The sequence below is a fragment of the Colletotrichum aenigma genome (assembly GCF_013390185.1).
Source record: "Colletotrichum aenigma strain Cg56 chromosome Unknown KSG_Cg56_contig01, whole genome shotgun sequence".
NCBI classification, from domain to species: domain Eukaryota; kingdom Fungi; phylum Ascomycota; class Sordariomycetes; order Glomerellales; family Glomerellaceae; genus Colletotrichum; species Colletotrichum aenigma.
In genome coordinates this window covers 2,215,882-2,242,453 of record NW_023500907.1, presented here as the reverse complement: position 1 = coordinate 2,242,453, position 26,572 = coordinate 2,215,882, and the positions used below count along the sequence as shown (strand labels likewise).

Below are 26,572 nucleotides of genomic sequence, written 5' to 3'. Positions count from 1 at the left end.
GTTTTTGCTGGTTTCCTGGGTTGTTTCTGAAAATTCAAGGTCGGAATAGCAAGATAAAGTTGGCGGGGAGAGATATGGGTATCGTCTTGGTCGTGTCCCGCTGTCGCCTTCTTTTGCGATCGCCCACTTTCTCTCAGGTAGCAGCCCCCCAGCGGTGGGATATTTTTTAGCGGGCGGCAGGTTGTTCCTTCCCCGGCACCTCTGTTTGCATTTTGCCCCAACCGGCCTAGCTCCACAGCAGCCTCGCAGCTGTGGCCCGTGCTTGGGGAGCTCAAGGCAACCTGGGATTACGGAACCGTCTTCCATTACCATCTCCAATCCACCCCAGCATTACCATCTTGACGACCATACCTCCCACTCGAGAACCTCACGAATTTACGCAAAAGTCCTGCCTTGATCTCTGAACTTCCAGACCTCAATCCACAAGAATTTCCGGCAGCAGGACGCCCAGTCCTCATTCTGCATCATGGTATTGATGACCCTTGCGTGTGCATCCCGGTGACAGATGCTAACCAGTCAATTAGCCTTCCGCTACCGGCCAGAACTGGGAGAAGTACCAGAAGACCTACGCAGACGACGAGATCGAGGAGAAGAAGATCACGCCACTGACCGATGAGTGCGCATTTCCGAAAGCTTCGTAATCCGTATCACGTCGACTAACGATACCCAGAGATATCCAAGTGCTCAAGACCTATGGCGCTGCGCCCTACGGTGCCGCCATCAAGAAGCTCGAGCAACAGATCAAGGAGAAGCAAACAAGTGTAGATGAGAAGATTGGTGTCAAGGTAGCTCTCTTATTTTGCTGGCAAATTGGTCAATGACTGACTCGGCCAGGAATCCGACACGGGTCTTGCCCCTCCTCATCTCTGGGACGTTGCCGCCGATCGTCAACGAATGTCAGAAGAACAACCGCTCCAGGTCGCCCGGTGTACGAAGATCATTCCCGACGAGAAGGACGACTCCAAGAGCAAATATGTCATTAACGTCAAGCAAATTGCGAAGTTCGTCGTCCAGCTCGGCGAGAGAGTGTCTCCGACGGATATCGAGGAGGGAATGCGAGTCGGTGTTGACAGAAACAAGTACCAGATCCTTCTTCCTCTTCCTCCCAAGATCGACGCCAGCGTTACGATGATGACGGTCGAGGAGAAGCCCGATGTGACATACGGAGATGTTGGTGGATCAAAGGAGCAGGTTGAGAAGCTGCGTGAGGTCGTCGAGATGCCCCTCCTGTCGCCGGAACGCTTCGTCAACCTCGGCATCGATCCCCCGAAGGGTGCCCTGCTGTACGGACCTCCCGGAACGGGAAAGACTCTCTGCGCGCGTGCCGTCGCCAACAGAACGGATGCTACGTTCATCCGTGTCATTGGTTCTGAGTTGGTCCAGAAGTACGTCGGTGAGGGTGCGAGAATGGTCCGTGAGCTGTTCGAGATGGCGCGGACGAAGAAGGCCTGCATCATTTTCTTCGACGAAATCGATGCCATTGGTGGTGCTCGTTTCGATGATGGTGCTGGTGGAGACAACGAGGTCCAGAGAACTATGCTGGAGCTGATTACGCAGCTTGATGGTTTCGACGCTCGTGGTAACATCAAGGTCATGTTCGCTACGAACAGACCCTCTACCCTCGACCCTGCGCTTATGAGACCCGGTCGTATTGATCGTAAGATCGAATTCTCCCTCCCAGACCTCGAGGGTCGCGCCAACATCTTGCGCATTCACGCGAAGAGTATGTCAGTCGAGCGCGATATCAGATGGGAGCTTATTTCCCGTCTTTGCCCCAATGCGACGGGTGCCGAGCTTCGTAGTGTGTGCACAGAAGCTGGTATGTTCGCCATTCGTGCCCGCAGAAAGGTGGCTACGGAGAAGGACTTCCTCAGCGCCGTCGACAAGGTCATCAAGGCCAACCTCAAGTTCAACTCTACGGCCAGCTACATGCAATACAACTAAGGAAATCAAGCGGAAGAGGCACGGAGTTGATTCAATTGTTTCAGGCTGTAAGAATAGGCTTGGGGTTAGGGAAGGTCTAGAGGGCGGGATACCTTGCTCGAGAGAAATAGATCATGCTTTTCCATGCGCCAATATGACGATGTCGCCTCAACAGTGACGTTGAGAAATGTGAGACTGGACTTGGTGGGCGTATTGATCAGTCGCAGCGCCGATGGGTAGTATTCAGCAGCGTCCCACCAGACTCCTATGGAGGCAAAGCCTTACTCGGAGCCAAAAACGCAACTTGAAGGACTTGCTTAATATTTCCAGCATCTGCACGTCGAAGCCGAGAGAGGGGCCCTACTGCTGGCCTCATCTACGTTTCTTCCGGCAGACATTGAGACGATGAAGCAAGCTGGCGCCTGTAGGCATTCGTCCTGGCATACTCGTTTGGCCTTGCTTGCGCATGAAAACATGGACGATATAGGCATCCTCGTTCTAACATCTTCGAAATGACAAGTATCCTATAGCCTTCAGAGTAGTTTCTGAATGAGGCACCACATGATGCTGGCATGTTTGACGCGCAAGGCTCGTTGACAACACCTCAAAGATTGGAGATCAAATTATAGGTCAGACATGCAGACCCGCTGTCTCTTACTCGATTGTGATATTGATTTGTAGAATTACATTTACCAATGGGGCTCTATAGCCTTCCATTCTATGCATAGAGCCTTGCTGTTCACTGGCCCCTTTCCCATGCCTGATGTTGGCTCCTCCACTACAGTAAAATCCCATCATGCTGCCTCAGCGGTGCCCAAAAAGTTTCCAATGCCAAGTTATGATAATGCATGCCTTCATTAGCAGCGCCTCGCACTCACCAGTGCGCCAGTCCGGTGCGACCACCGCTGTTGTTACGTCCCTCCTCATAAGAAACCTGTTGGAATCATGTGAACATGAATAGAATCCTCCGCAGTCTCCCCATTGCAGCTTTCGAGGAACGGCACCTCGCTTTTAAACAGATTCCATCCGTGACAGACAACCCAGACAAGCGACGTCACCCTCGGCGCCCTTCTCTATACAGCACCGACTGCAGACCATGGTCCTGTGCCCGCCGCCCGTCCAGCCGTCATGTCGTTTCTCCTGTCCATTTCGAGTCTCTCTCTCGTTTCTCTGTCGTTGTCGTGTGTCGTCAATGTCGTCCATGTGGAATGACCTCGACATATCCTCCTGCTCAACTTCGTCGCCATCACTAGGCCGGCCGTCCTTCTTCCAGCCTTGGCATTGTCTGATGCACACGTAGCACGTCCGTTGACCACAACCCTCGCAGTCCGCAAAGGAGTCCAGGTCTGACTTCTTGGTTGGCCGTCGATGGCAGATGTGGCACGGGCTTAGAGAGGAAGCCGGGGTTCTTGACTTGCTGGCCGTGTCGGCCTGGTCCTGGGGCCCGCGGGCAGCTTGTTGAGGTGGGGGCGACTTGCTCCGTCGTTGCCTATGCGATGATGTTGCTGTGTCCCATGCACCCGTCTCGGCGCTGTCGTCTTCCTCGTCGAACATGCGTTGTCTTTTGGAACCAGGCAGCGGCGCTATCTTTCTAGGAACGGCGTCAAGGCTGTGGTATTGTTGGTCGCCGAGGCCGCCGTGTTGGAAGACGATTCCATTACTGGGCAATTGGGGGGAGAAGTCTGGATGCTGCTGCTGCAGTTGTTGCTGTTGCAGCTGCTGCTGAATGGGCCTGCCAAAAGGGCCGTCAGCTTTCCAGTTCGTCGAGGCGATGGCCGAGTACTGGGCGAGTTTCTCGTACAAAGGCCCCTGTATCTGCAGGTCGGTTTCGTTGTCTCGTCTTCGCTTTCGGCCTGGCAGCATCAGCCGAGGATGCTCCTCGGCGATGGACGGCATTTGGTGTGGTTTTGGGTGGGTATCGGGTGTCGTTGAGATGGGAGGCGAACTGCAGAGGTGGTGGTATATCGCTCGCTCCTTGCACAGATTCGTGAATTCCAGATAAACTCCGCAGGAACGACGATGGAATATGGGGAGGGGATGGAGGAGAGAGAGACTTAGAAAGAAGACTTGGTTTGGAGATCTGAAGGAGGGGGGGAAGAAAAGAGGAGAGGCCGTTAGAAGAGGAGAGACAGAAAGTGTGATGATGGTGGAAAGGTGTGTCTGCCTCTCACTCAGCGCTCTCCTTGAGTCGGGTTGATTGCTCCTGCAGGTAGGTTCCGTTTTAGGTGGACATGCCGCCGTGCGTTTATGAGGGTGGACTGGCACGGCGCGGAGCTTTCACGCCTGATTTGCCTGTGTAGGGTGCCTCGGGTGGGTTCAGCCAGCGGGCGGCGCGGCAGCCAGATTCGCTCAAGAGGTGCGGGCTTGTGTTCCCACCACTGTCAGCAGACTCAACAGCGCTCCGTTTAGGTGCTCGGAAACCGCGCCGGCGGCTGGAAAATCTGCAGGTCGTTCTGTCCAGCGTTTTCCCAGCTCGCTCAACTGAGCAGGTGCTGTGCAGCTTTCACAGGTTGAGTGTTGTTGACGGCAAGTCGGGACTGACTGCGACCCACTGATTCGTCTATCGCACCCGCCAATTGACTCTAAAGGTACCTCATACAACCTACCTGCCTGACCACTGTTCCTCATCCAATGTGAGTTATTTGTACTTCGAATGTCCTCTCACACTCGTAAGTGCCGTGACCACACAGCATCTTGACATGCAATCCCTAGAACTTTCTACGAATTAGGGGTCTTGGAAGCAATTCGGACGAAACATGTCAAAGACCCGATAAGAAGTCATTTGTGAAGTTGCCTCCGATGTTGCATTTGACCCTTTGTGGGTTGACTCCGTCTCGGTCATGGATTCGCCGAGGTGACTCCAGGATGCATTGTTTGTTGGTGTCGTTGTCTGCTCAAAAGTTCTCTCTCTCTGCAATCATATATCATGACAGTTTGCAACGTGAAGGCATTGATTACCATCTTTGCGATTCCATGTGCCCAAGTCGTCTTTCTATTGTCGCTTGTGCGTGGTCGGCAAGATGATGAATGAGTAAATCACACAAGTCATTGTTAGGCACGTGAAAGAAGTAAGCGTAGACATAGAAGACTTGTCATTATCAAGAAATCAGGTATTGAAAAAGGACCATCTGATTTACACTCTATCGCTCCCCCGTTTGCTCCCAACGATGAATCTCGTCTCTGCCGCCTCCACGAACAAAGGAGCTGTTTTAGAGAGCCTAGTATAACATACACAGAGACAACCGAAAGTTTGCGTAATTTAGTGGCGAACCTTGGTCTCCTTGGGAGGGTCGTACGCGAGCTTCCTCGACTTAAGCCAAGCCCACTTGTACTTTTTAACCCAGACGCTGATAGCCCAGAGCGTGGCCGAAACGACAAGAACCTTCATACCCATGCGCTTGCGGTCATCCATCTCGGGCTCAGCGGCCCAGTTGAGGAACTCGACGACGTCCTTGGCCATCTGAGAGGTCGAAGCCGGGGTCTCGTCCTCGTACTCGACGAGGCCGTCGTAGAGGACACGGGCCATGGCGATACCGGTACCGGGGAAGTAGGGGTTGAAGTTCATGCCGGGGGCGACGACAGCGCCGGCGGGGGGCTCGTCGGGGTAACCAGTAAGCAAGCTGAAGATGTAGTTGCAGCCACCGTGGCGGGCCTTGATGATGAGAGACAGATCGGGGGGGAGGGCACCGTTGTTGGCAAAGCGGGCAGCCTCCTCGTTCTTGTATGGGTCGGGGATGTAGTCGGACAGCTTGCCGGGGCGCATCTCGATGTCGCCCTGCTCGTTGGGCTCACCAGGGTACTCGTTCTCCTCGGCCATCGCCTTGGCCTCGTCGACGGTCAGGACGGTACCGACCAGGGCACGGTAGGGAACACGGCTGAGGGAGTGGCAAGAGGCGCAGACCTCGCGGTAGACCTGGAAACCACGGCGGAGACTGCAATTGTGTGAGCGTCATTTACCAGGTATCGTGGGGGGATTGCTTACGCCTGGTGGTCGAAGGTCTTGAACCATTGCTCGTGAACCCAAGGGTAGTTGGTAGGGTGCAGACTGGTATCGAATGTCAGCTCGACATGCCTTTGTTTCGGTGCCTCCGGTGCATTTGTAGATTATGCCTCAACCCAGCAAGGGATCTCGGAATCCGAACAAATTGGCCCGCAGCAACCTTTCTCGGATGGGGAGAACTCACCCCTCCTCAGCGGGCGTGGCAGCGTTCGCCGAAGGTCCGTAGAGGTGGTAGTACCAGGCCATAGAGCCCAGGGCGAGAGACGTCGACGCAACGGCGGAGATGTTCAATCGGGAGTGGGAAGCTTCGGCACCAGCGCCGGTGGAAGTGGACGCCGCACGCTGCGTGGATCACTGTCAGTGTTCGGTCCCAAAGTCATTGATATCTCTCGATGGCCACTGAGGCGGTTCCGGGGGTGTCGTGTGGCGGTAGGTCGGATTGCCTCGGGAAATTGGCTTCTTGATCAGCTCATGTGCGTACCTTGGAAATGGTGACGGCGCCATTTGTGAAGGTGCGCGCCGAGCGCAAGCAGGACCTTGCCAACATGATGGGCGAGCTGTATCCGCAGCTACAGAGACAGCCGCGAACAAAATGATGGGGCAATGGGTGGTAGGTCCTCTCGTGACGGAGGTCGTTTCTACGGTACAGTAGTCGAGGCAGGAGAAAATCGCTGTGAGGCAGTTTTCGAGTGCCTTAGGTATGGGACGTCTCTGATTGGCTAATGGCTTCGGTCAGCAACATGTTCCGGTCCGGTCGTTTTTCGCTTGATTCCTCCCACCCGGTGTTGCCCGTCGACCAGAAGTATTTCCGATCGCCCGTCGCACCCAGCGCCGTCGTGTCGTCATGCACCGACCTGAGAAATATGCCTCGCTTGATTGGCCTGAACCCATGCAGCCAGCCAACTTGACCTGCATCACGATACAACATTGGACGAACATTCTTTCCTTTTTGACGATCACTGTAAGTATGCAAAAGACAGAAACCAGCAGCGTTTCGCGTTTTTGGCTGTTCCATGGCCAATTTCGATTTACCACCTAGCACACGCAATATTCTCTTGAAGTGTGCGACAAACATCTCACGACAACGCAATTGACGATGGTAAACGGGTATCAATGGCCGTTTTTAATTTTTTTCAGAAAACACGCAACTTTTATCTGAGCCCGCAGGCTTGTGTAGCTTACACCTACGTTGATGGCAGGCAAGCTGATGGTATTATGCACAATTCCCTTTCCCGATCCAAACTCAATGCTCCGAAATCAATAGCTTTCCACTCTCAGGCGTGGCCATTTCTGCTGAGGATTTCGCGGCGTTGCTTTACTGCGCTGGCGAGCTCATCCAGAACTGAGACGGTATCGTCCCAGTGGATGCACGCGTCGGTGATGCTGACACCGTACTTCAAAGCACTGGGGCCCTCCTTGGGAACCTTCTGGTTGCCTGCAACTTATTAGCTTATGCTTCCATCATTCTCAGCGCCGCGACAAGTACTAACCCTCATTGATGTTACTCTCAATCATGACACCCATTACGGCGGTCTCGCCCTTGGAGATTTGGGCTGCGAGCTCGCTGGCGACCTTGGGCTGGTTCTTGTGGTTCTTCAAAGAGTTGCCGTGACTGCAGTCGACCATGAGCCTCTGGGGCAGGCCAGCCTTCTCCAGCGCCGCCTTGGCCTCGGCGATGCTCTTGGCGTCGTAGTTGGTACCCTTGGTGCCGCCTCTCAGGATAACGAAGCAGTCCTCATTGCCTACTGTGCCGACAATAGCGACGACACCGGGCTTGGTAACAGAGAGGAAGTGATGGGGATGTCTGACGGCGCCAATGGCGTCGATTGCGACTCCGAGCGAGCCATCGGTACCGTTCTTGAAGCCGACGGGGAAACTGAGACCGCTGGCCAACTCGCGGTGCAGCTGGCTCTCCGTGGTTCTCGCGCCGACGGCGCCAACGGACAGCAAATCAGCGAGGAACTGGGGCGAAATAGTATCCAGCATCTCGCTAGCAATGGGCATACCCTTGTCCGTAAGATCGACGAAGAGCTGTCTTGATAGGCGGAGACCCTTGTTGATCTTGAAGCTGTTGTCGATATCGGGGTCGTTAATCAGACCCTTCCATCCAACAGTTGTGCGCGGCTTCTCCAAGTAGGAGCGCATCACAATGAGCAGCTCATCCTTGTGCTTCTCCTTCGCGGCGAGAAGAAGGTCGCAGTACTCGAGAGCGGCCTTGGGGTCGTGGATCGAGCAAGGGCCAATGATGACCAGAAGTCTGCCCTTCTCGTCGGTGCCATTGACTACGGCTGCAGCCTCCTCACGGCCCTCGATAACGGTTTGCTTCGACTTGGGAGTTTGGGCAATCTCGTGCTGAAGCAGGTCGGGAGGAGTCAGAGGGTTGTAACCGCGAACTAGAAAGCCAATTAGCCTTGAAAGTTATTTTGAGGTTGCCAATTGAAAACATACTTCTCCAGTCTTCACTCTCGGCCTTGTTGCCAACGTTCTTGTTCTCGATGTAGAAGCTCTATGGTGGAAGGTGAGTCAGAGGTAGGCGCAGACAGGGTGTCGAGGGGCGCTGACTTACAGACATGGTGAATGCGGGGAAGGAAAGCAACAAATACGCTGGAGTGAAATGGTAAACTTGGGTGAAGCCGAGTCTGCAACAAAAGTCTCTGGAGGTAGACAAGTGAAAAGGAAGAAAATAAACTTTTCTCTCTGCTTGGAGGTTGTGTCGAGAAGAGAGTCACAGCAGCGCAAAGGTCGGAGCTTCGAGGAATATCAGCAATGAGCGAGGACTCATTCGTTCCCCCCCTGCCCTGTGCCTGTACCTGTCGCCCCGTCGCCCACACTTGCGACCCCCCGGTCGGCAGTACCCCGCCGAGGACCGCTCGAGAAAGAAAAAAGAAAAAAGTTGGTCGACGTGCAACTTGCCACCAGTGAGGGGCATCCTTGCTGTACTTTTTTCGCCGTCTTTGCTGTGACGTGCCAGTGTGGGACTGTCCGACTGCGCTGAGCATTAGACATGGCGCCACACACTGGGTCTCACCGCCTGGAGGGTATCCCCAAGAGCACCGGACACCGGACCTTTGCAGGCGATGCGAGGCCTGGAGGGGACGGCAGTCGGGTGAGCAACAGCATTGTGTGCCTTTGCAGGTGAAAGTGCAGGACAACTTGGGATGGCGACACACCTTCAATTCATCCCATGCATCTGACCTATCGGGGAGGCATACTAAAAGCACATGTCGTTTCATTCTCAATCTAACTCTAGCGGCACATTCTACTAGTAACATCTCAAGTCTACCCTTGCCGACCTCGCTGGCATTTTCGTTCAATCATAGGGACAACGTCTGCCTTACCCGGTACTAGACCAACGCAAGCACCAACACCCCGCCTATAAAGTCTTCTTAAGGGGCTTGTAAGCCTCCTTCTCCATACGTTCAACGCCGTTGAATCGCCCGTAAACGAACTTGAGAAAACTCGTGCTCAATGTCATCAACATGGCCGAGAAGGTGAACAACCCTACTCTCTGTGCCGTATTCAAGACTGCGAAGATTGGGTACGGGTAGCTGGGACACGTTAGCCTCCTAAGTCTTCAATTCGGACATCTCCGTGCTTACGCTCCGTTCTTGCTGAAGCACAACTCAACCCAGCCCCAGTACAAGAAAGCAAACACCATGCTAATAGTCATGGCTGAGTACGCGCGGATAGTCCATGGAGGGCTGAACAGGATCAAGTCGAGGGTCAGGACCACTGCCGGCACAAGGTGAAAGCCGACATCTGGAAGCCAGTGAAGCTCGAAACCCTCGGGAATCAAAAGACGCTCGTCGATTGACCGAATTCCCCAGTACAAGATGCTGATGAGGACTTCGAGGGGAGCGGCCGTAGTCGAGAGAGCGTTCTTGACGGCGAACAGTTGAGGGATCAGAGTAATGTCGGCTAGCAGACCAATCCCAAAGGTGGTTGCAGACAAAATCAAGCCGATGTTTGTGAGATGCTGATAGTTGCCTCCAAAGCCCATGGAGATCTCGTGCGTGAGAGTGCTCAAGAACTGGAACGAAGCAAAGAAGGAGCAAAGGCCGGCAACATGAAGCAAAAGCGACAGTGTTCTCGACGGGGACTCAAGCCGCTGCAATCGGTGACGAGCCATCTTGGTGAACTGGCAATTGGTGTTGATCTCGCGCGATTCGTGTTTGTTATGGTCTAAGTTGTTGGGTGAAGGGATGACAGGTCCAAGGCCACGATGGCGGGTCTTCTAAGAGATGAATGTAGAGGGATGGCGGCGGGCGCAAGGGAGGATCACGTCCGAGCCACTGGTTTTTGTAGGTATTTGAGACGAACTTTGTTAAGAGGAGAAGATTATCGAAGACATGATGCTCGAATCATTTTTAGACATTGTCCCGACGGAGCGTTTTGGGGCCAATCAAGGGACAATGGGAGGCATCGTCAAAGTGACGGGGCCGCGGCATGTTGCAACTTCCCGGCGCCTTCGGCAGGCTGGGCTTCGTCATGAGGTCACTGATGGAGCAGAGTCCGCCAGAGTGGCCCCTGATCTGAAGTCCCAGGCAGATCCACGCAGGCTGGGTCCCCCGAAGAGCCACCCTTGAAAGCCCAATCGGCATGTGCTCCAGGGGCAGCCAGGGCGGGCTAAGCTTCTTGTGGAGCCGGACAGAGTAACGGCGTCGAGGAAGCAACAAGGCTGCACTAGCTCACGCCAACGACAAGTCCGATTGGGCGCAAGGAAAGCTTCCCGAAAACCATCACCTAAGCTTCGTGCACTCAATCTTCAGCCTTACATCTTTTGAATCAGGAGCTCGGGACCCCGTCAGGCTACTTTCAGACGGCAGCTTTTCTCAGACATTGACCGAACTACACATCCACCGACACAATGGCTGACGAAGACTCCAAGTCAAACAAACGAACACACGAGGACTTCACGGGACAAGATGATGGTACGTGAAAATGTTGCGCGACGATGGGCTTCGGTACTGACAATGTTTCGTCAGACAGCTCCTCCGACGATGATATGGGTCCTCAGCTTCCCAGTGAGGCTCCGAAGAAGAAGCGCCGAGTCCTCCCATACGAAAAGCTTTACATCGCCGCCCTACCCAAGTCCTCTCGATACTCGAAGTCCCTGATGCACAAGGAGCAGCTATCCTTCGTGACCGTTACGCCCTTGACCGACTTCATCATAACTTCCTCGACCGACGGTGTTGTAAAGTTCTGGAAAAAGGTGGCAGAGGGCGTTGAGTTTGTCAAGGAGTTCAAGGCACACAATGGCGAGATTAAGTCAGTCTCGGTCAGCCAGGATGGGAGAAGCTTCGCGACAGCTGGAGAGGACGAGACCATCAAGATCTTTGATGTTATCACTTTCGATCTGCTAGCCATGTTAAAGCTCGCTTTTGTGCCTCGGTGCATCTGCTGGGTCCATAACAGGGGCGCTTCGCTACCGCTGCTCGCTGTCTCCGAGGACGCGAATTCAAACGTCCACATTTTCGACGGGAGGGGAGAAAGACAGGATCCCATTCACACGATCAAGTCGCTTCACAGAAGCCCTGTGTCGATAATGGCCTTCAACAGCGTCTACGACTGCGTGGTCTCGGCCGACGACAAGGGTATGTTGGAGTATTGGCGGCCAGGTGGGGACTACGAGAAGCCCGACAACGTCTTCGAGTTCAAGGCCTCTACGAATCTCTTCGAATTCAAGAAGGCAAAGTCAGTTCCCACGTCAATCACCATCTCACTGACAGGCAAACATTTCGCAACCTTCTCCCAACCCGACAGAAAAATCCGCATATTTGACTTCGCGTCGGGCAAACTTTACAGGACTTACGACGAGTCCCTGCAAGTCATTGAGGAGATGCAGCAAGCTGGATCTGGACTTCAGAAGCTGGATCCTGTTGAGTTCGGGCGCCGATTCGCGGTGGAGCGCGAGATTGACTCCCCAGCATACAAGCACAAGGCCAATGTAATTTTCGACGAATCTGGCAACTTCATCCTCTACGGCTCCATTGTTGGCGTCAAGGTGCTCAACACTTATACTAACCAAGTAGTCAAGGTATACGGCAAAGAAGAAAATTTCAGAGCCGTCAACTTGGCGATATACCAAGGTCAACCTCAGAAGAAGGGCATTACCACTGTAGAAATGGGTGCCTCGAGCAACCCCCTACTTCAGGAGTCAGAGTCGCGAGATCCGATTCTGATTGCCACAGGCGTGAACAAAGTGCGGTTTTACATGTTCACCAATGATGAGGACATATCCAAGTCGGTCAGAGATGTGCAGAACGAGAAGCCAACTATGCTTGGACAGAAGAAGGCTACCGAGGCTAAGAAGGCAGAGACTGGAACCGCAGCGGTGATCCACACGACATACGGCGACATCCATATTCGCCTCTTCCCTGACGCGGCACCGAAAGCCGTCGAGAACTTCGTCACTCACTCGAAGAAGGGATACTACAATAACACCATCTTCCACCGTGTTATTCGAAAATTCATGATCCAGTGTGGTGACCCCCTGGGCGATGGTACCGGCGGCGAGAGTATTTGGGGCAAAGAGTTCGAAGATGAATTCAGCAGCTTGAAGCACGACAAGCCATACACTGTCAGCATGGCTAATGCAGGCCCGAACACCAATGGCAGTCAGTTCTTTATCACCACAGAAAAGACGGTGAGTGGCGGCCCAGCCCCCTTAGATGTGCTTTCGCTAACGTGTGGGTGTGATGAAGCCTTGGCTGGATGGCAAGCATACAATCTTTGGACGTGCCACGCAGGGTCTGGACGTCATTCACAAAATCGAGAACGTCCGGACGTATAAGGAAAAGCCTGAGGAGGACATCAAGATCCTGAACATCGACATCGTGTAGCCGGTAGAGCGGCAAAACAGCAGAGAGCCGCCAGACGGAAACTAATGAGACGAGAGCCCAATGATCCCGCACGACCCCACGTAAGGGCTGAGTGAAAAAGCAATGCGACGATGCAGCATCCCCGCAAGTCCGATGAGGCGGCGGCTAGTCAAATGAGCTTCACGATGCAGCCGCATGCCGATTCAAGTCCACCCAACTGAGTGAGGCTGTTGCTGCTCACGTGGACGAAAGAGGCCAGCATTGGGCCGCTTACAATCCCGCAATCGGCGCTGCATCACCGCAACCCAATTCGGGCCTGATTTCGTCGGCCAATGACTTTACTTAAGGATGAGGTCGGGACGCAATGCTTCTGTTCTTTCGATTTCGCTGTCGCATGAAACTGACGTTGTTTTCAAAAACTCTCATCAATCCCAGTCCGTGGATATCGTGAAAAGTGAAGTCGGCTCACAATTCCACTGCAAGCAAGTTTGCATAGACACTCGCACCGCATCGCGTACCTGCGCTGCATATCTGCGTATCGTACCTACCGAGCCAATCATTCTCCCTCGACCCCGCCCTTTTGTCCCAGCTCGTCCAGACGGCGCCTTGAGACTGGGCATGAACCTCGGGTTGTAGGATGCCGCGCCCAAAGAAGCCGGGGGCTCCAGAACCGAAAAGGCGAAGTCGAAATGGATGTTGGTGAGTTCCGTGGAGAAGTGCAAGAACCTCCTTCAGGGCCCCATTTTCCTGTTGTGCCATGCCACTCACTCAGGTACAGGCCATGCAAAGGTCGCAAGGTAAAGTGCGGTGAGGAGCATCCAACATGTCTCAAGTAAGTGCGCATTTCTTTCGTCGAACACGCCTCCCGAAGACAGACTTCCTTGATCGGACCAACAGCACTGGCTGGAGAGAGGTTTGATCGTTTTGCGCCTAGCATAGTTCGAAATATCTCATTCCGCTCTGATGGCGAATTTCTAGTGGAAGCAGGATGCTGCAAATTTTGGGCAGACTCTATGAACGGCGTCCATGAACATGGAATCGAATCATTGTTTCTCCCGATCTTTGAGACCTTCTCTTCATTCAAACACCAGATACTTAACACAAAACTTTAAGCAAGATTCGACTAACAAACAGCAACTAGTTGTCAAAGGACAGGAGAGGTCTGTGATTATAGCGTCCGATTAAACTGGGAAGGTCGTCGGACGAAAAGGTCTTCATCGTTTGGGACCCCAAATCAGACCAGTCTACCATTGCAGGAGGCCACGGCTTCACAGATTCAACCACCATCGTTCACCCACGCATTCTCCGTCAATGCCGCATCCACCAATATACAACCAAAGCCGATAGTACAACGCATACAGACGGCTTCGAGTAGTATCGAGCCCACAAGGAGGAACCAAGAACCCACGGATATGCGTGTCTTTGGTATAAACGAAGCCGGAACGAGCTCCTTTTATTCCACACCACCACAAGAAATCCAAGCGAGTGTCCCATCGCCTATCATTCCCAAACATGTCGTTGACAGTTTTGGCTCTCTCCGTCGCAGTTCATCTGGGACTGTAAGCCCGTCATCACAGCGGCCCCACAAACGATCCAAATCGTTCGCCGAATCAAGTGACTCTGAGTTCCATCGCCAACCTAGCCTGCTAGCTTCTCCGGCATCACTTGTTGGAGCGAGTCCTCCAATATGTCGGATGCGTTCTAATACTGGGCTCAAAGTTCGGGTATTGTCTTTAACGCCAGTGTCCTCAGGAATGAATCCCGACGATGACGCAGCAGCTCCATTGCTTACCCTTCCGTCACCAGCGTCCCCTGACAACAGCAGATTATCGGTAGACTACCTATTATCGGGGTCCCCGGACTTAGCTCATCGACCAAAGAAGCACGCTCAATACAACTTCGGACCACCTCTGCCAGACCTACGGCCTAAAGAGGATGTATTGGAAGATGCCATCTTCTATGGCTATGACCTCGGGTTTCGAGACGCCGATATAAATCAGAACAACGATTTAGACGCTATCTCCAAGACAACCTCGAACGGTGAGAGTTCTATGACTGTCATGGGTGATGGACGTGGTGGCTTCCCGCCTCTTCAATTCAGTGGCATTGGTTTGCAGAGCAGTGTCCTACCTCGAATGACAGGGGGCTACTATGACAGGCCCATCTTGATTCGAATTCCTCGTAATCTCGAGCCCCTCCCTTTGAAGTAAGTAGCCAGTCGCGAGCCTTTTGGCGATTCTAACAATGGTAGGCTTCAAGACAACCCGATGAATCTCTTGGTAAGTCAATCCGTGGTCTGCGTGGCACCATGTTTGTTGAATAAACCTGCTAACTGAAATCAGTATTTTGTTCGTGACCTCAAATCTCGTCTCTGGAGGCTCAAACTGACTTTCATACAAAGCATCATTTTCTTAATCACACAGCCAAGAGTAAGATTTCTGCTCGGTGAATCAAGCACGGCGCTTACACATAAAGTTCTTGTTCCCTACGATGACCCAAGCTCCAATCCATTCCGCACAGTCCTACCGCAAATGGCCACTCGAAACGATCACCTCTTGAGTTTGCTTTTGGCATATTCAGGCAAGCAACATGTTCATGCTCTGGGGACTCCAAACTAATCCCTCAGTAGCGTCCCACCGGGCCAAGCTTCTTCGTCAAAGGGAACCCGAGATGAGAATCGCCCTTTGGGTCCAAGATATTTTCCCCGTCCTCCGCCTCGCGTTGGGTGACAGGGAACAAATCATCTCCAACACAAGCCTCGCAACCGCTATCATGCTTGCGTCTCTGGAGATCATATCCCCCACGGCATTCGGCTACGAAATTCCTTGGCAGACGCACTTGAACCTTGCTCGCGATCTCATGCGAAGACGTCTGGCCGATCTTCGAAGAACCTCTTACAGTCTTGAAGAGGACCGCGTCTGTTCCTTCTTATGGAGTTGGTTAGCCTACCTAGACGTCTTGGGAAGCCTCAGCGGCGGTACGGGTTCCGACCCATGTAGGTCATGGGTACTCGAGTACACAATGTATAACAATGCCGACGACCAGTATGAAATCGACTGTATCATGGGATTCACTACGAAATGCGTTCAGTTGCTTGCACAAGTATCAGAACTTGCCCGCCATTGCGATATGCAGCGCATCAGATCCGATGGCCAAGCACGACCGGAATGGATCCCAGACACTGACTGCGTCCGCCGTGCCCAGCAGCTTGAGCGAGAGTTGATGGAGAGCATGACGCAGCCGTCGCATCCTTGCAGACATGTGCAGAATGTCGAGGCTAGGGATAGGCAGGAAATGGTGCTGATGAACGAGGCCTTTCACTGGGCTGGGCTGGTCCACATACACCGGCGTGTGTTCGGCAAGTCGTCAGGCCACGCGGACGTCCAAGGACCTGTGCAGAGAATCTTCTCTTGCATGGAGTACGTCAGGGCCGGAGGCACCGCGGAGACGGGGTTTCTGTTTCCAATGTTCACCGCTGGGTGTAACACGCTTGACGAGGATCAGAGGTCGAGGATTCTTGAGAGGTTTAGGAGTGTGGAGGGCAACGGGATGACACAGGTGCGACGCCGTCCTCCACTTGCGTTCTACTTATTGAAAGCTAATGTCTCGGTATAGGTCCACAAGGCGAGACGACTGATGGAGAGAGTCTGGATGACAGGACAGCCATGGGAACCACTCTTGTGTACGGAGTTTATTGGCTGATTGATGAGTTCAGTTGTTGGTCTTTCTATCTTGTATGTTGCTGTCGGCTCTGTTGTCAAAGGGATTTTTCGATTGTCCAGGTCGAGGAGCATTGTAGGAGCATGGATGGGTCCTTAACGACCTAAATGAATCATGATACTACCATACACGGCTTGGGAGGGTATAAGAGATTAGGCAGGAGCATTGGAGATGCTTGATGAATTATGAAGAAACATCTTGGTTTTGCTGCAATTTGCGTTTACTATAATATTTTGTTGAAGAGCAGCTCCCCATAGAGGCTGAGTTGTTAATCTGTCTTCCCTTCTAGTTATATGTGTCTTGAATTGGATTGACGCCTCGTAGATACTAGAAAACAACGAATATTGAAGGGGCGTCTAAAAGCAAGAAAAAAGCGTGGGCACATGAAAGTCTGAGAGAGAGAAACAAAAGGCGAAGAGAACGACTTCAATGAGCAAAGGAAAAAGTCCAAAAAAATGAATGCTGGTCAATCGCGGACGGGAATTGAGCCCGACGTGGGGGTCGAACCCACAACCTTGAGATTAAGAGTCTCACGCTCTACCGATTGAGCTAGCCGGGCGATTGGAACCCAGCTGGTGTTGTTGAGGTCGGCGGACGATGGAGACAAGGATAGTGGAATTCCGTCGTCGGTGGTGGTGTCGTTGGTGGGAGAAGTGGAAAAGGGCAAGGGCACGGAGGAGCCGGTAAACTGGGGCCATCCTTCCCGGGCCTCGCCGGGGTACTCACTGGCAAGTAACCATGACTCAACTAGGTCGCCGCATCATTAAGACGAGAACCAGGTATAGGAACAAGAAACGAGGAGTTAAAAGAGTTATACAAGGGTTGTAATTACTGCCTATTCGCTAACGTATGTCCAAAGAGCCAATCCTCATGACATGTGGACGAAATGAAATGGACGTTTCCCATCTTCGTCTTGCCTTTCCCAACGCCTGAATGGTATATAGATCGACTCGTGTCGAATTGTAAGAAAAAGGGGACTTGTAAAAAAATCCAGCTCAGCTGATACAAAAGAAATATAAATAGTTTTCTTTTTTGGTGGCATGTCAATTTCATCCTCATCCGTCTCGTACATCATATCAATCTTTTCCCCCGTCTTATCTGGTGCCAAAGTTGAACTGGTGTGGTGGCGGGCTCTTTACCGGAGCATCCGCGTAGGCACCTGGGATAGGCACGGCCTCGTAGACGGGCTCGTCGGCAGCCATTGGCGCGTGGCCTTGAGGCGACTCTGAACGCTGTTGCTGCACTGGAGGGAAGTTCGGCTCGGGGCCGGTGGCAGAGGTCGGCGTGAAACCGGTCGCGTTGGTCTTTGGTGTCGCAGACGGGGCCTTCGTTGGGGGAGCCTGGAGCTTGAAGGTAGACTTGGGCTTGGCGAAGCTGGACTCGGGCTCGACGAATCGGGTTCCGGGAGTGAAGGGAGAGGCCTCCTCGATGCGGGACAGGTTCTCGAAGGTCGCCTCCGGGTGGCGAGGAGACATGGTGTACTGGGAGTAGAGACCGGGAGACTTGAGGCCCGGAGTGTTGGGGGCGGACTGGGAACGCAGCTGGGCGAGGTAGAGGTCGGAACGAGCACGGTCGCGCATGTCCATGGACTTGTGCAGGCGGCGCTTGGTGTAGTAGCGGTAGAAGACAATGCTGTAGAGGAGAACGCAGATGACGTCGATGACGATCTCGATGACCATGCAGATGAGGGCCCAGTTCTGGAGACGGCAGAGAAGAGCGTAGTCGACCTTCTCGCTGAAGACCTCGGCACGCTTGTTCTCCTTGCAACTCCATCCCCACATGTCCTTGCCTCCGCCGTTGTTGCGGCTTGACTGGAAGATACCGGCGGCAACAGCCCAGAGAACCATGGAGAGGATGAACCAGCCGATGGCGAAGAGCGTGTAGTATGTTGCGACTTTCTCGGCTCGGTGGTGGCCACCACGGCAGTATGCGATGAAGACTCCTAGGCAGACGGCGAGAGAGATGGAAGACACTATTTCGACCATTAGCACAAGACGTCGGGTTAAGAAGAGTTAACTACTGACTGGTAATCACAAGGACTTGAGGCCAGATGGCGGTGCCTTCAGCCCATGGTGGCAGACCACTCTGGGCGGGCAGCTTCCTGGTAGCGTTGAAGATCTGTAGGGTCGCGGCGATCATGGAAATGATGATCAAACTGCAGCTGAAGTTGACGCCACGGAGTGCAAACTTGGCCATGCGAACGCGTGTCTTGATTTTCTGTGAAGATGTTAGCCAAGATTAAGCTTTGGTAATGGGATAAGACGACATACGAGATCACGAGCCTGCTCCTTGTCGGTTGCAGCTTCACGCTTCTCGAGAATTTCCTCTTCTCTGAAGGTCGGGCTGAGGGGGTTATCAATCTTGCGTGCCGGTGTCCCTGGCACCCTCATGGCGCTCTTGAGTGGTGATCTCGGTGTCATGGGGACGGCGACGGACTCGCGGTTGCCGTTGTTGCTGATGTAGCCGAAGCCAATGTCGCCAGGCTGGGATTGAGGAACTTCTGATCTCGCGGGAGGGTCGGCAAATGGCGATCGAGTGCCTTCGACAGGGGAGTGTACTGATGTTGCTTCCGCGAAGCGAGGAGTACGAGGGGGCTTCAACGATGAGTCGGATGAAGACGAGTCTGTGGATGCTGATCGAGTCGGCGCGAGGTTTAGTGCGGCAGGCCGCCTCTTGTCATCTGGCAAAGATGTCAGATTGTTGCTGAACAGCATGTCTTTGTTAGAGACGTACCTTGAGGGTTCATGGTTGTGGAGGTTTTTGTCTGTGTCTCCAGAGACCACAGAGAACAAGAGAAACGAGTCTAGTATGTAGGAAAGGCAACCTAGAACTTGGGTCGCCAACAGGAAGGATGAACTCAGGACATGCGACAGATAGCGAAGATCAAAGCAGTAATGAGGCACGATAGGAATCAGATTTGGCGAGACCAGCTGTCGAAAGGGAGGAGAGAGAGGTCCAGCAGACCGGTTCCTTGGGGATGAAGGTGGTTTTGAATTGGCGCCGCCACAGAGTAGGTCCAAGGCAAGGCCTCTTTTACTAGGAGGGAGATCAGCATGGTGTAAGTGGGACGAAGCGGAATGGGGACTTCTACCTGCAGAGCGGAAGGGTAGGATGGCGCGAGTTGAGCAGGGCTCTGATAGGTGAACCGCCAGGTTCCAGGCCGGCGATTCGGTCGTGATGGAAATAGACGCCCACGAGAGTGGACGGGGTGGCGCCGAGCTGTGGTTGGCCCGATGCTCTGAGAGCTGTCGTGGAAACTCGCCTGTTCCTAGCTGGCGGGTACTAAATCGAGCGAGCTCGTTTTTGTGGACAGCGACTACTGGCACAATGAACGGGTAGTCTCTTTAGTTTCGAGAAGATTGCAGCAGGTGAGGGACGGTTCGACTTGTTAAGCAGAAAAGATGAGAGAGAGGAGCAGCCGGAGGAAGAGGCAAACCAAGGCGGAGGAACTTTCAATAAAGCCAAGGATTGCGCAGTTTTTCCAACTCGCTGGACGAATATAGAATATCCAAAGCAACCCCAAAAGGCATCTAGAGAGGGGAAAAGAGGCACGGGTGAGGAGAAGATGCACACTCGGTCATCTCTCAGAGTAACCGACCTCCCCTACCCAACTTGCAGCTTCTACCTGGGTGGCCATGTACGTACTCTAACTGTACACTGATACAGACAGCGAGAGAGACCTCGACAAAGCTCACTGGAGCTTGGCGGCAGTTGCAGTTGCATCCGCATGGTTCGACGATGGACATAAGGATGGTGATTGGACGTTGACGTTCAAATTGAGAGGAGGCAGGCCAGTAGCAACTGGGTGAACAACGATATGGTTGGACGGAGGATGGAAGAGGAGGCTTGCGGAACCCTTGCTCCTGATCACCCACGGGCGCCAACTCTTCCAAATCGACAAGTCGACCCTTGCTGCCGCCCGCCCCCCCTGTCCGTCAACTGCAGTCATGATAGGCTCAAATCGTACATGCGCTCCGGATGCCACATGCTTGCACGTTGGCGCAAGAACACCCGGCCAATCAGCGAGTAGAAGTGCGTGATGAATGTCCAGCCACATGCAGCTCCGGCGGTAAGCAAAAGTTGGGGGAAGAATTGGGTGAATGGCAAACACAGAATGGCCACAACGCCAGCGCGGCCGTTTTTGTCTCTTGCGACTCTGCTCCTCAGTCACTCGAGTCATCTCATTGCGCTGAACTTGCTCCAAGCGGTACAGAAAAGTGCTCTTCGCGGTGGGTCTACAGACCATCAATCAAGGTCTGCCCATCCTTGGCTCGCAGAGTAGGCAAAGCCGCAGAATGACAGCCCGGCGAGTTGGCGAGTGACTGTAGCGTGGTGGTGTTTGCATGCAGGCTGGCTGTAAGATACACAATGTGTGATATAGGTGTAGCCATGGATAGCATTTGCCCCTCCACGTCTACCACCCTCGACGGAGGCACCAAAATCTCACGTTGGCCATGCTGGGATTTGGGGTAACCGACAATCGCAGGCGCAGTTCGGGCATCCGAAAGCCTGGCGACACCATGTTTTCGAGCCTCGAAGACGATGTTGCGTGTGCTGGTGCGACTAATTGCGTCGAGCCTAGGTGTTTGGGGTCGAGTGCCGTCGATCCGTGAGACGCGCCGACAAAGAATAGAAATGGATATCACCACATCTTCCCACGCGTGTCGCCCTCCACCTGATGTTGAGAAATGAGCTAGGCGCCGTCCGGGCTATCTGTCAACCGTCAGCGATCGCCCTTGTACTGCAGATGGTGGTAGGCAGGTTTAAGGTAGGTAAGACTTGGCCCGTGTCCCGTGGTTTTCCATCTCGTCCGAACCTATTTTTAGGAATCTCGACCAATCAGAGAGACGTGATGGGAGACGAGCTGCTGTAGCCTTTTTCTTGTACATGGCCGATGGTGTGGTGTCTATCTGTTCGTCTAGAACTGTGCCGTGATCCCATGGCTAAACTTCAACGCCGGTTGACGGGATGGCTGACCTTCTAATGCAATATCATCCCGAACCTATCGTCTTTTGTCTCTTCTATTCTGGAAGGAGCAAAATGTTCCTTCGCCCCGGCACTCGTTTCAACTGTGTGATGTCCGTCGCTCACTGAGGCTAAGGGCTACACGCCGACTTCAGTGAGTGACAAATCTACGTAGTAATAAGAGCTGCTCGTTGAAATCACTGGCAATGATGTTTCCATGTCGCGTGAGCCTTTCTGGAAGCTTTCGAGGAGACTCAGAAGCATGGCTTTTCTTTGTTGGAAGGTGACTCAGGAAGCGAATAAAGTGGCACCATGCTCTGGGCCGTGGAATGGAGCATGCTAGTCGTTTGTGCCGTTCTGCGAGTACCAAGATGTATTGGATGGATCGTTGGCTCAATATGACGAAGTCGTCAATGTGAGGAGGATCCAAGCCTCAAAAGTCTCTCAAGGTGTTGATCAGAGACATCAGCCAAAGTTACTAAAAGTGCTGGTTGCTAACTGTGTCGAAATTGATTCAGAGACGACACGCTGGTGGAGAAATTGTGACGGGTTTGTCCCGCCTCGACATGGTGGTAGCTAGAGAAAAATATGCCTGCGATGAAGGAAGCACAAACATCGCCTGGCTCTTGAAGCTCCTCAGAAGACTCTAGTAATGCTATCATTCGCATCATACTGAGATGGGATTTAGAGTTGGGGAGAAGGGGTTCGCTCTTTGGGCATTCACCTCCTCCACATGAGAATTGCCCGGAGGGGCACCCTTATCTTATCAGTCCAGAACGGGACTAGTGTCGAGTCACCTCTTTCCACAACCTAGAATTTCAAGAGACGCTCATCGGCGAGGAAAAATCAACCGACCCGACGTCACGAAGCCCACGAACTGAAGCGTCATCTTTCCCCCGGTACCGTCGAAACCGTCAAGGCCAATACCTGAGTCAACAGGCGAACATAAAGTCCAAATTTTTCGACGCCCTCCCCCCGTCGCAAATCCCCTCGACAAAGCCGCCTCGACAAACTACCCCGCCATCAAAACCATCAAACTTGTCGCGACAATGTCTGCCAACGGCGATCCCAAGTACGACGATATCGACTCCGAGTCTGACTCTGGCGAGTCCGTGGAGGAGCAGACCGAGCTCAACGAGGAGAAGGGTCTCAAGCCTGCGCTCAAGAAGTCTTCGAACCCCGTTACCGCCGACACCACAGTCCAGCGCCCCCCTCTCCCCCCGCAAACCGACCCCAAAGACCTCGACGTCAAGACCCTCACCCCTCTGACCCCCGAGATCATCGCCCGCCAAGCAACAATCAACATCGGCACCATCGGTCACGTCGCTCACGGAAAGTCCACCGTCGTCAAGGCCATCTCCGGAGTTCAGACCGTCCGTTTCAAGAACGAGCTGATCCGTAACATTACCATCAAGCTTGGTTACGCCAACGCCAAGATCTACCAGTGCGACAACGCCGAGTGCCCTCGCCCGGGATGCTTCAGGAGTTACAAGAGTGAGAAGGAGGTCGACCCTCCCTGCGAGCGCGAAGGATGCAGCGGTACCTACAGATTACTGCGCCATGTCTCGTGAGTTGTCTACAGAAAGAGCTTACCCCGGAATCGTGAAATGCAAGGTGGCTAATAGTGCTCCACTTAGCTTCGTCGACTGCCCCGGTCACGACATTCTCATGAGCACCATGTTGTCAGGTGCCGCTGTCATGGACGCCGCTCTGCTGCTCATTGCCGGCAATGAAACCTGCCCCCAGCCCCAGACCTCCGAGCATTTGGCTGCTATTGAGATCATGAAGCTGGACAAGATCATTATCCTCCAGAACAAGGTCGACCTTATGCGCGAGGAGGCCGCTCAGCAACACTACCAGTCGATCTTGAAGTTCATCAGAGGAACCGTTGCCGGGAAGTCTCCCGTCATTCCCATCTCTGCCCAGCTGAAGTTCAACATCGATGCCGTCAACGAGGCCATCGTCAACACCATCCCCGTCCCGATTCGTGACTTCACCCAGGCTCCTCACATGATTGTCATTCGATCTTTCGACGTCAACAAGCCTGGTGCCGAGATCGACGATCTGAAGGGTGGTGTTGCTGGTGGTTCTATTCTGCACGGTGTCCTGAAGCTCGGCGACGAGATTGAGATCCGCCCCGGTATCGTCACGAGAGACGACAAGGGTGCCCTCAAGTGCACGCCCATTTTCAGCAGAATTGTCTCCCTCAACTCCGAGTTCAACGACCTCAAGTATGCCGTTCCAGGTGGTCTTATCGGTGTCGGTACCCGTATCGACCCCACCCTTTGCAGAGCCGATCGTCTGGTCGGTTTCGTCTTGGGTCTCAAGGGCCAGCTGCCCGAGATCTACAGCGAGATCGAGGTCAACTTCTACCTCCTGCGCCGTCTTCTCGGTGTCAGAACCGCCGACGGAAAGCAGGCCAAGGTCGCTAAGCTTACCAAGAACGAGGTCATCATGGTCAACATCGGCTCTACTTCCACTGGTGCCAAGGTTGCCGCTATCAAGAACGATGCCGCTAAGCTTGTCCTGACCAGCCCTGCTTGCACAAACATTGGCGAGAAGGTTGCCCTGTCTCGTCGTATCGAGAAGCATTGGCGTCTTATTGGCTGGGCCACCATTGCTGCGTAAGTCACCTCAGATCAGTGCTGAATGTGAAATTTGCATATACTAACCGTGAAATAGTGGTGTCACTCTTGAGCCCAGCACCGCCTAATGTCGGGCCGGACACTGAGTTTAAAAAAAATAAATCTCAAAAGCCCCTTCTTCAGCATCACAGGAGTCTAAAAAAGAATCAGTCTGGTAGAGCCGACGGGGAGTAGGGGGTTGACGGCATTTTTTGAGTACCAGGCGGGTAATGAATGCTTATGACAGGACACACCACCGCGTTAGACTTGATGTAGCCGGGGCATTAGGAGCTCTAGCAACTCGAGACGGCGTAGTGTCACGATTTCACAGGGAATTGCGAAAGGATACTAGACGGTGTATGCTGATAGATAGGCCCGGAAGATGAACAAGCCTCTTCTATTATTATTTCCTGACCTTGCGTGCATGCTTGACCAGGTTTTCTATCACGCCTTCGAAGGCTTCTCTGTCGCCTATCTTTTCGTCCGTCTTTTTCGTCCAGTATTCCAGCACCTCCTTGGCGGTGCCTTCCATTGCCTGTAGTTTCGCGACGTGGGCCTTGATCTCCTCGTCCGTCATGCCGTTCAAAGCCTCCTCCGTCGTGGTGCAGAGTTGCTTTGCGGACACAAGGTCCAGATCCGGTGCAGTCGGCGCGCCCTTTCTCTTGGCCACCGATGGTTTCCCTTTGGAGTCAACTGACGTTGTGGATGCGTTTGCTTCTTGCCGTACCCTCGATACTGAACGAGAGTCTAAGGAAGTCCTTGGTGAGCCTGACGAGTTGACCTGCAATGAAGGAAGTACAAGCTTCTTCTGCTTGGACGCAGGGAGAATCTCGTCCAAGTCAACTGGCACGCCGAGAGAAACGAGGAAAAGGCGCCTGATGCGAGAACGAATCCAGTCTGGCGGTGCGAGCGGTGGGGGAGCCACTAGTTGAGACCATAGCGATGCGCTCCGTGGGGTGAGGAAGATGGGGTTCTCCTTCGTTAATGGCGGGGGTGTTGAAACGTCAAGCGATTCTGGAGGGAAGAGTGTGTTGAGGTATGGGTCGACCGCTTGGAGAACGTCTTCGCTATCCAGGCCATCGAAGTCGGGTATAGACTGAGATATGGACGTTAGCTTCGTCGAGCGCGTACTTTATCTAGATACTTACGAATGGCAATGACGGAACTTGCGGCAAGGCCGGCGCAGGCGCAGGTGCTGAGGCAGGCGCATCGAATTCTGGTTGTTGGAATCCATCGTCAAAGTCGTCAAAGCCACCGTCCCCTTCCTCCCCCTCTTCGAAGTCGTCAAAATCGTCACCAAAGTCGTCGTCATCGCCATCGCCGTCTCCGTCTTCCCCATTGGGCGGCGGTGCGAGGCCAGCACTCGAAGGAGCAGAGGACAAGGTATTCTTTGACGGTTTTCGTCTCATACGAGGGGAGGCTGGAGGAGCGGAAAGCGCAGGTGATACAGGTGGGACATCTACGAAGGACGCCAGGTCAATGACGAATGCTCTTTAAATTTCAGGGATCTCTACATCGTACCGGTGTTGCTGCCATCATCCTTGATATCGTCCTCCGCCTTGAGGACCAAGTCGGCCGGTGCATCTGCCTTACGCTTCTCTGCGTATTCCTCTGAATGCGGCCCTGACGTGCCCGGCACCTCCTCGACAACCGTCTTGGGGATGGGTTGCCCGCCTGGTGATGGTGGCGGAACGGCATCTGAGGAGGTCTCTTCTTCGCTTTTGTTCTCCTGGATAGCAATCTCGTCCGGTTCAGCGTCGCCCTCCCTCATGCGGTAAGCCTCCGTGCCGGGAACCTCGCCATATGACGGCTCGTCGTCGACCTTCTCTACACGGGTCTTGGGAATAGGCGACGTTCCGGGGCTGAGAGGGGCGGACTGCGCATCGGAGAAGTGATCTTCTGAGTCGGACTCAGCTAATGAATTGTTAGACAAACTGGGACGATCATCGAGGGAGCGAGGGGTGACAAGGGGGGTCTTACCCAGATCGTGCGCACCAGGATCGCTGATGCTAGACCGCTTGGGCGGCGAAAGGGTCTCGTCTTCTTTCATGGTTTTGAGATGACGCCAATTGCGAGCTGTCAGGAAGTGATCTGGGAGGATGCAAACACTCAAGGCAGTTTGAGAGTTATCGATGATGAGGAATAGGAGTGGATGTGGAGGGGGTAACCTGTCGATTAGCGGATACGTCAGGTGTGGGCCAAAGGAGGGACGTTGCACGATGGTATCCCCAGGGTTAGAGTTCTAGCCCGCAACTCTTTGAGAACCAGAGGTGAAGAAGGGTTTCGGCCCCTGAGAAGACTAGAAAGAATAGACTTCTTGGGCAGGGAGGCAGGGCATCAAGCAGACCCGAAGATGGCCATCAGGACCTGCGCAGCTCTAGGTCAGCTCGCCAAGCATCACGTGGGGCTAGACCCGGCAAAATCGCGCTAGTACCTATCAGTGAGTCTGAAGGTCACCATAAGTCCCTGGTCCCGGCGCAGCAGGTACCAGTCCAGCCCAGCGCGCCAGTGCGCCAGTC

The 26,572-nt window shown here is 53.6% G+C and overlaps 11 protein-coding genes across 11 annotated transcripts; 4 read left to right on the top strand and 7 right to left on the bottom strand.

Moving 5' to 3' along the window:
• Positions 1-466: 466 nt before the first annotated feature.
• Positions 467-1,944, top strand: CGCA056_v000601 (26S proteasome regulatory subunit 7-like protein; the record flags this gene model as incomplete). The annotated part of the gene is made up of 4 exons (XM_037315862.1): positions 467-469; positions 525-616; positions 671-785; positions 835-1,944. The coding sequence occupies 4 exons, from the start codon at positions 467-469 to the stop codon at positions 1,942-1,944; spliced, it is 1,320 nt and encodes a 439-aa protein (XP_037186076.1).
• Positions 1,945-2,934: 990 nt separating this feature from the next.
• CGCA056_v000600 (uncharacterized protein) lies at positions 2,935-3,819 on the bottom strand (the record flags this gene model as incomplete). Its single annotated transcript, XM_037315861.1, has 1 exon — positions 2,935-3,819. The coding sequence occupies one exon, from the start codon at positions 3,817-3,819 to the stop codon at positions 2,935-2,937; it is 885 nt and encodes a 294-aa protein (XP_037186077.1).
• A 1,363-nt stretch (positions 3,820-5,182) lies between these two features.
• Positions 5,183-6,470, bottom strand: CGCA056_v000599 (Cytochrome c1 heme protein; the record flags this gene model as incomplete). Its single annotated transcript, XM_037315860.1, has 4 exons — positions 5,183-5,855; positions 5,906-5,968; positions 6,108-6,265; positions 6,405-6,470. The coding sequence occupies 4 exons, from the start codon at positions 6,468-6,470 to the stop codon at positions 5,183-5,185; spliced, it is 960 nt and encodes a 319-aa protein (XP_037185960.1).
• A 727-nt stretch (positions 6,471-7,197) lies between these two features.
• AMT16 (Phospho-2-dehydro-3-deoxyheptonate aldolase AMT16) lies at positions 7,198-8,495 on the bottom strand (the record flags this gene model as incomplete). The annotated part of the gene is made up of 4 exons (XM_037315859.1): positions 7,198-7,358; positions 7,414-8,316; positions 8,372-8,429; positions 8,490-8,495. The coding sequence occupies 4 exons, from the start codon at positions 8,493-8,495 to the stop codon at positions 7,198-7,200; spliced, it is 1,128 nt and encodes a 375-aa protein (XP_037185961.1).
• An 801-nt stretch (positions 8,496-9,296) lies between these two features.
• Positions 9,297-10,052, bottom strand: CGCA056_v000597 (UPF0641 membrane protein; the record flags this gene model as incomplete). Its single annotated transcript, XM_037315858.1, has 2 exons — positions 9,297-9,471; positions 9,523-10,052. The coding sequence occupies 2 exons, from the start codon at positions 10,050-10,052 to the stop codon at positions 9,297-9,299; spliced, it is 705 nt and encodes a 234-aa protein (XP_037186325.1).
• A 738-nt stretch (positions 10,053-10,790) lies between these two features.
• Positions 10,791-12,765, top strand: cyp15 (Peptidyl-prolyl cis-trans isomerase cyp15; the record flags this gene model as incomplete). Its single annotated transcript, XM_037315857.1, has 3 exons — positions 10,791-10,854; positions 10,909-12,569; positions 12,628-12,765. 3 exons carry the CDS (start codon positions 10,791-10,793, stop codon positions 12,763-12,765), a joined length of 1,863 nt encoding a protein of 620 aa, XP_037186337.1.
• An 802-nt stretch (positions 12,766-13,567) lies between these two features.
• On the top strand, positions 13,568-16,446 carry CGCA056_v000595 (uncharacterized protein; the record flags this gene model as incomplete). Its single annotated transcript, XM_037315856.1, has 7 exons — positions 13,568-13,576; positions 14,625-14,950; positions 14,996-15,023; positions 15,087-15,092; positions 15,146-15,173; positions 15,374-16,302; positions 16,360-16,446. 7 exons carry the CDS (start codon positions 13,568-13,570, stop codon positions 16,444-16,446), a joined length of 1,413 nt encoding a protein of 470 aa, XP_037186308.1.
• Positions 16,447-17,558: 1,112 nt separating this feature from the next.
• CGCA056_v000594 (uncharacterized protein) lies at positions 17,559-19,210 on the bottom strand (the record flags this gene model as incomplete). Its single annotated transcript, XM_037315855.1, has 4 exons — positions 17,559-18,436; positions 18,489-18,681; positions 18,735-19,144; positions 19,198-19,210. 4 exons carry the CDS (start codon positions 19,208-19,210, stop codon positions 17,559-17,561), a joined length of 1,494 nt encoding a protein of 497 aa, XP_037186309.1.
• A 165-nt stretch (positions 19,211-19,375) lies between these two features.
• On the bottom strand, positions 19,376-20,855 carry CGCA056_v000593 (uncharacterized protein; the record flags this gene model as incomplete). Its single annotated transcript, XM_037315854.1, has 3 exons — positions 19,376-19,500; positions 19,556-19,726; positions 20,708-20,855. 3 exons carry the CDS (start codon positions 20,853-20,855, stop codon positions 19,376-19,378), a joined length of 444 nt encoding a protein of 147 aa, XP_037186306.1.
• A 1,623-nt stretch (positions 20,856-22,478) lies between these two features.
• GCD11 (Eukaryotic translation initiation factor 2 subunit gamma) lies at positions 22,479-24,142 on the top strand (the record flags this gene model as incomplete). The annotated part of the gene is made up of 3 exons (XM_037315853.1): positions 22,479-22,996; positions 23,067-24,053; positions 24,112-24,142. 3 exons carry the CDS (start codon positions 22,479-22,481, stop codon positions 24,140-24,142), a joined length of 1,536 nt encoding a protein of 511 aa, XP_037186307.1.
• Positions 24,143-24,456: 314 nt separating this feature from the next.
• CGCA056_v000591 (Uncharacterized protein) lies at positions 24,457-26,103 on the bottom strand (the record flags this gene model as incomplete). The annotated part of the gene is made up of 4 exons (XM_037315852.1): positions 24,457-25,149; positions 25,202-25,512; positions 25,575-25,967; positions 26,034-26,103. The coding sequence occupies 4 exons, from the start codon at positions 26,101-26,103 to the stop codon at positions 24,457-24,459; spliced, it is 1,467 nt and encodes a 488-aa protein (XP_037186304.1).
• Positions 26,104-26,572: the final 469 nt, after the last annotated feature.